The sequence below is a fragment of the Bison bison genome, unplaced genomic scaffold, assembly GCF_000754665.1.
Source record: "Bison bison bison isolate TAMUID 2011002044 unplaced genomic scaffold, Bison_UMD1.0 scf7180017847495, whole genome shotgun sequence".
Lineage (NCBI taxonomy): Eukaryota > Metazoa > Chordata > Mammalia > Artiodactyla > Bovidae > Bison > Bison bison.
The window spans coordinates 36,925-44,330 of record NW_011478068.1 but is presented as its reverse complement, the minus strand read 5'-3'; the positions used below and the strand labels follow the sequence as shown (position 1 = coordinate 44,330).

At 36.0% G+C, this 7,406-nt stretch overlaps 1 protein-coding gene across 1 annotated transcript in view; it reads left to right on the top strand.

Moving 5' to 3' along the window:
- The first annotated feature begins 450 nt into the window (after positions 1-450).
- BIRC3 (baculoviral IAP repeat containing 3) overlaps positions 451-7,406 on the top strand; it is a 17,252-nt gene continuing 10,296 nt past the window's right edge. Inside the window, exons 1-4 of the mRNA XM_010843415.1 lie at positions 451-761; positions 1,933-5,158; positions 5,268-5,367; positions 7,008-7,086. Of these exons, the coding sequence (XP_010841717.1) occupies positions 4,306-5,158; positions 5,268-5,367; positions 7,008-7,086 (1,032 nt within the window). The 5' untranslated portion in view covers positions 451-761; positions 1,933-4,305. The remainder of the gene's footprint in view (positions 762-1,932; positions 5,159-5,267; positions 5,368-7,007; positions 7,087-7,406) is intronic.

Below are 7,406 nucleotides of genomic sequence, written 5' to 3'. Positions count from 1 at the left end.
AAACTCTGGGCTCAGGGAGGTTTACTTGCCCAAGGTCACACCTCTGGTACGGGGACACTGATGAGTATTGGAAACCCAAGATGTCTGACTCCAAAGCCTGTACTAAACCATCACCTAGCAGACTTTGTAGTCATTAATGTAAAATTGATGTCCTTAATACCATGCAAATGAGGGTGCTGCGGTCCTTGAGGGGCTCAGTCAAGTTTGCTGACATTGACTTCTCAACAGAAACTCTTACTGTCTTCATTGTTTGCCAGAGGGGATGGATGTGGGGCTAGGAGGATTGATACAGAGCTGCTGCACAGTTCTGCCGTGAAGGAGACCGCAGACTAGGGGCTGATGATTTAGTTGCTAAGTGGTGTCCGACTCTTGCAACCCCATGGACCTGCCAGGGTCTTCTATCCATGGGATTCTCCAGGCAAGAATACTGAAGTGGGTTGCCATTTCTTTCTCCAGGGGATCTTCCCGAGCTGGGAATGGAACCCGGGTCTCTGCATTGCAAGCTGATTCTTTACAGACTGAGCTAGAGACAAAAGGCACACTTAACCTCCAGTATCACTTGGATGTGCTAAGTGTCCAAGAGGAAGACATATCCAGTATCCCTGGCATCAAGGAGGTTGCCCACTAGAAGTGAAGAGTGAGAAGAGGCGTGACTGCGGATGAGCCAATCTGAGAAGTAACCACTAGAAAGGAAAGAGGAATTCCGAGAGAGAAGCCAAGGAACTAGAACATTTGTTGGAGGAAGTGGGCCCCAGTGTCAGGTGTGAAAAATTCCACTGGTTTTGGGAAAGAAGCCATTGGTGTTACTCATATTGAGAGTGGTTTTCCCCAGGCATAGAAAACAAACTTACCGCTACCAAAAAGGAAGAAGGGCGAGGGATAAATTAGGAAGATCAGAGAAGGCAATGGCAACCCACTCCAGTATTCTTGCCTGGAGAATCCTATGGACGGAGGAGCCTGGTGGCCTGCTATCTGTGGGGTTGCACAGAGTCAGATACAACTGAAGCGACTTAGCAGCAGCAGCAGCAGGGTTGACATATACACACTACTCTCTCTATATATATAAAATCAACAAGGACCTCCTGTATAGCACAGGAAACTATACTCATTATTTGTACTAAACTATAAAGGAAAAGAATCTCTGTATCAGAGTGCCAAATGGGAGTGCATGTACCCTCCCAAAAGGGTGCAGCCATGGCTTAGCACTAGCTTATTGTTGCCATCCAGAAATATATTCCTGGCATAGTGACATCTTTTGATATTTTTATGAGAGCATTGGGATCTACAATGTCATGGGAAATCTCTTACTTTTTTTTTTTGGCCCCTCCACTTAACATCAGGATCTTAATTCCCTTGTCCCATTTAGTGAAAGTGTGGAGTCTTGACCACTGGGGAAGTCTGGAAATCTCTTACTTACAAAAAGTGTTGGTAATTAACTAAAACATTGAAAAATACAGTGATATTTTTCCAGGAAAAATCTTACTTGGAAGGCTGGTGGAATTCAAATGAGGCATACAGATTAATTAATAGCACTGTTTCAGTGTTAATTTCCTGGTTTCTGTAGTTATACTATGGTTATATAAGATGCTAATTTGGAGGAAGTTGAGTATAGGATGTGTGAAAATTCTTATGTTTATGAATTTTCTCTCTTTATAAGTTAATTTAAAAATAAAAAGTTTAAAAAATTAGTGAAATGCTGGAGTCTAATTCTGTGCAAGCCAGACATAATACCTCTGCTGGCCACCAATCTGAGGCATCTGGTTTTCGTCTGGGATTTTTTGGCCTCTACAGTGGCTAGTACACCAACTTGTATATGGTAGACATTCAGTAAATACTAGTGCTCTGTTTTGGAAAAATGTTTACAAAGTGATTATAGTGTAACATCTATGAATTATTTGACTTTTAAAACTGTCTTTTTTTTTTTTTAAACAGGTTTTACAAAAGAGAGGAACTGTTCTACTTCTAAATTTTTTTCCAGTTTTTTCTATAAAGCAAAACATCTGAAAATGGAGGCCTAAAACTCTTAAAAGGGACTTAGTCTGATCTGAGGGAGGTAGTTTTGTGCATGAATAAACAAAGTAGATAACTGGAGTTTTTTGTATCCAAAGAATGTTAATTTAAAAAATATGATCTAGTTATGAGAGGTATAATTACACAGTAATAATAGGTTTGATTCTGAATTTGACTTGTGGATATAAAGAAATGATTGTAGTCAAGACATATTGTTGAAATACTTTTTTTCAGAGTTGGCCAGGCAGTTTCCTACTGGCTGCTGTGTAGAATAGAAAAAAATTGTACCTGTATTTGGTAAAGATTTAAAAATGAATGGCAGTTATCTAGAACAAATAATTAATATTCAGCCTTCTGCTAAGTTAGAGAAATATGCATATAAAACCTTTGGCATGTTAAAAGATTTCTGTAGTGACAAAGAAATGTCAAAACCAAAACTTTTTGATAGGTACAACAAAATAAGAGTAAGTATGAAAGACAAACGTGATGATTGGTAAAGAAATTAACCATTTCTAAGCCTATTGATATTTTGAAAGTCAAAAATGTAGTTTGTTCAAATGGGTTGTTATCTCTGAGAATAATTAGAATTAGAATGATGGGTGGATGGTTACTTTTTGGTAAATGAACAAACTTCAGAAAGAAACACAGAGATAGTCGTAACACCACATAGAGACAATAATAACACCAAGAGTTTTATATTTTAAAATAACACAAATAATATTACACATTTTATAACAATGTATAAAATTATTGACTAATAAAAGGAATACTGAAGTTAAACAAAATAATTCACCTTTGAGGGAAATAATCACTAATATTTCTGATGCCACCTGGAAAGAAAGCATTGAAGTCTGTAGTAAAAAGCCTCAATATATATGAGACCCAGGAAACATGCTTGCAAATCACTTCTGGAAGAACCGTGATGACTTGTTTATTGGTCATTACTGATACTATTGATGTAGACCTGCCTACTGGTAGATAGTTTTAATTGAGAAATTCTGGATTTTGAGGTCTCTGTTGTTCAAAAGAAGTGGATTGTGACAAAGTAAATTTATTATGTTTTGTCGAGATAAATTCTGGTTCAAGGTATACTATCTGTGAAATAGTTTCTGACCAAAACCAAATTTTTTTAATCCATCTGTTTTTTGTTTGCTTGTTTAAAATTTATTATCCATCTTAGCTTGGAGACTCAGCACTCTGACTTTTGACTGTTTTTAAAAATAAATTCACTATCAGGAGATTTGATGTTGGCTTTCAACAGCATGGAGCTGAGCCTAAAAGATCAAATGAGCAAATATACCCATCTCTGATAGTTTATTTGAAATGGAATGTTTAATTTGCTAAGGTCTAGAGGCATCACTATGACTCAGCAGTCAGGTACCTATCTATGGAAGTAATTATTATTTAATAAATCTTGAAACCTGGTCTTAAGATCTGTGAGCCAATTCTGTTACTACTTAAGTTCTTCATCTGGAAGAAAATTTTGGATTTTTTCTTCTCCCCATTAAAATGGTTGTAGGAAGAAAAATTAATTAATTTGAGCAAGATTTAGGATATACTATATTTCACTGAATCTAAGATGTCATCATTTGTAAAGCACGCCATTATTTTATGTACCTCCTAGAAATAAAAATCCTGTTAATTAAAATGTGATATGCCATTGATTGTAAGATACCTCTCCATAACAGAGATATTGAAACATGTGCCTTAGAGTCAGTGAAATATAATAATCCATTCTTTTCTCCTTTTGAGGTAGGTTTTACACTTTCTTTTCCCTGGCTCCAAAATTTCACAATTTAAAAAAATCAGAATAAGTATAGTTTGAATATTCTTGTGTATATGGGACACTTATGCAGGATAGCTTTCTGCCAAAACAAACTATGTGAGACATTTTATCTTCAGGCTGACCGAATGTCAATGAAGCATATTAGTGGAGAGGGTGACCTACTTGTGGAGACACCTGACACAAAATGGCGTCTTGATGACCTAACGCATTCTACATTTTTATGAAGGTTTTAATTTTCATCACAAGGTACTGTGTAGCATCATGTTTACATTGTATATATCAAGAGTATGCAGAGGTACAAGTTGTACATAATTGTCCCTTAAAATGTATCAGTATAGGATTTAGAATCTTGCCATGCTGTAATCCTAAATGCATAGAAGAAAAAAGAATGAAAGATTTCCTGTTCTAAGTGTTCAACCTAGTACTAAAATTAATAAAAATCAAAAGCCATGCACAAAACTACCTCCCCAGAGAAAGACTAGTCCCTTTTCCTCCCCATCCACTTCATTATGAATATAGTAGAAAATAGCGTATTCTTATCAAATTTGATGAAGAGTGCCAACATGTTTGAACTGAAGTATGACTTTTCATGTGAGCTCTACCGAATGTCAACATACTCAACTTTCCCCGCCGGTGTACCTGTCTCAGAAAGGAGTCTTGCTCGTGCTGGTTTTTATTACACTGGTGTGAACGACAAAGTCAAATGCTTCTGTTGTGGACTGATGCTGGATAACTGGAAACAAGGAGACAATCCCATTGAGAAGCATAAAAAGTTGTATCCTAGCTGTAGCTTTGTTCAGAATCTAAATTCAATTAACGTTTCAGGAGCCTCTTCTCAGCCTACTTTTCATTCTTCATTAACGAATTCCACACATTCACTACTTCCCAGCTTGGAAAACAGTGGCTACTTCAGTGGCTCTTATTCAAGCTTTCCATCAAATCTTTTAAACTCTGGACCAAATCAGGATTTTTCTGCCTTGAGGATAAGTTCCTACCCTTGTGCAATGAATACTGAAAAAGCCAGATTACTTACCTTCCAGATGTGGCCGTTGACTTTTCTGTCACCAACAGACCTGGCAAAAGCAGGCTTTTATTACATAGGACCTGGAGATAGAGTGGCTTGCTTTGCCTGTGGTGGAACATTGAGCAATTGGGAACCGAAGGATGATGCTATGTCAGAACACCTGAGACATTTCCCCAACTGTCCGTTTTTAGGAAATCAGCTCCAAGGCACTTCAAGGTACACTGCTTCTAATCTGAGCATGCAGACATATGCAGCCCGCATTAAAACATTCTGCAGCTGGCCCTCTAGTGTTCCAGTTCATCCTGAGCAGCTTGCAAGCGCAGGTTTTTATTATGTGGGTAAGAAGCTTAATCTGATAATAAAAAAAAATATTCAACATGTTTATCTTATACATTTTAGTGGTAGAATTATATGGATTCATAAGTTTTGGTCCAAATTTAATTTTAGGTCACAGTGATGATGTGAAATGCTTTTGCTGTGATGGTGGACTGAGGTGTTGGGAATCTGGAGATGATCCATGGGTGGAACATGCCAAGTGGTTTCCACGGTAATTATTTTCAGATTTTCTATGCACATGTGTGTAAGATGAGTTTTATGTGTGTAACTTAATCAACTGTTACTTTAGTCTGCCTTTGTTTCAAAAATACATTTGTGAATAAATTTAGGGAGGCTTACTTAGAAAAATAACTGCTTAAACAGTTTTGGTGGAAATTTAAGATAAATAGTTCAGGATTTCTTTGTGTGTGTAATTAATATAAATATGTGTATATTAAAATAACATGCTCATTATAAACTCAAGTCACACATTATTAGGAAAGTACAGAGAGAAAAAATTTAAATGTCAAGAAATCTCACCACCTAAAGATGACCACAGTTACCATTTTCATGAACATCCCTCCAAAAAACATCTCAAATGTATAAAATTTTATATAAATTAGATACATGTACTATTTTGAAACTTTTCAGTCAACATTATGTCTTGAACATATTTCCATTTATTCAACACTCAGTAGGTAATTACCTATTACCAGGCACTGTTGTAGATATTTAATATACTTGGTTGAACAAAATCAAAACAAAATCAAAATCAAAACAAAATCAAAACTGGTCTCATATGCTAAACTTATAGCAGGAGAGATCAAACAATTAATACAAGCTTAATAAATAAGTTATATAGCATGTTGGAATATAATAAGTGCTTTGGATAAAAAGAAAAAAAGAGATGGATGAAAGAGATCAGAAGTACCAGGCTGATTGCAATATGAAACAGAGTCATCAGGGTAAATATAGATCCATTTCATCTGTTTTGGTCACTGCATAGCATTTTGCCGTCATGTCTTTCGATTATTCCATGCTTGTTTTCACTCTTTTTAAATTAAAATCAGGTAGCCTTTAATTATATTTTTCATGGTCAACACTTCTAATATTTGTTAATGTTGATTGCCAAATGTTTACATTATATGTTTTTAATACTGGTCTTCCCTTGTAACAACTTTGCACTCCCCAAATATTTCAGATTTCAAAAATTAAAAAGAATACCTTTAAAAAACATAGACGTTTTTAAAATGTGCTGCTAGCTTTCTATTGTGGTAATTTTGTGAATATATAAAGAACTGATAATTTTGCTTTGATCGAGTCATGAATTCATTTTGTACTTAAATTAGACAATGGATATATATTATCTAGGAAATGCCAAACTTGTGAATGTCTGACATACTAGAAAATGGGCTCATCTTCCTAATTCTTTCTTTTTGTGTATTTTCAGCTTTTAAACATACACACATACCTTATGTATGAACAGTATCATTTATTAGGGAACTTTCTACCTTGTTTCCTTGTTATTAGTGTTCAAAGTGTTTTTAGGAATCTTAGAGAACAGTTGAAGAGAGCAGCTGGGAACTTGGAATGGAGACAGCCTTGCTTTTCTCAGTAGACTTGAGAGCCTCACGACCTCTGCCTGCCTCAGCCTTGGCTGATTACCAGTTACAGCCCTCCTCTTGATGATATCTTGCTTTTGACTGCAGCGTCTCTTACCACTTCCTATATGCTAAATGAATAGTCAAGTGGTTATAATTATGCTTATGTTCATTTGAAATATTTACCAGGCTACAAATGGCCAGATTGAAATAACCAGAGTTAAATTTGTTTAAATATAAATAACCAGATTTAATTTTGTTTACATTTTAGGTGTGAGTACTTAATACAAATTAAAGGACAAGAGTTCATTAGTCGAGTTCAAGCCAGTTACCCTCATCTACTTGAACAGGTAAGGGACAGTTTTTTAAAATCATTTGTTAAATTGACTTTCTGATAATTACAGAGAGTAAATTTTAGTGAAAAGACAAGAATCACTTTAAAAATACACTTTTTTTTTTCAACACCCAGCATGATCTTAGAGAGTGCTCAGTTCAGTTCAGTTCAGTCGCTCAGTCGTGTCCAACTCTTTGTGACCCCATGAAACACAGCACACCAGGCCTCCCAGTCCATCACGAATTCCCGGAGTTTACCCAAACCCATGTCTGTTAAGTCAGTGATGCCATCCAACCATCTCATCCTCTCTTGTCCCCTTTTCCTCCTGCCCTCAAT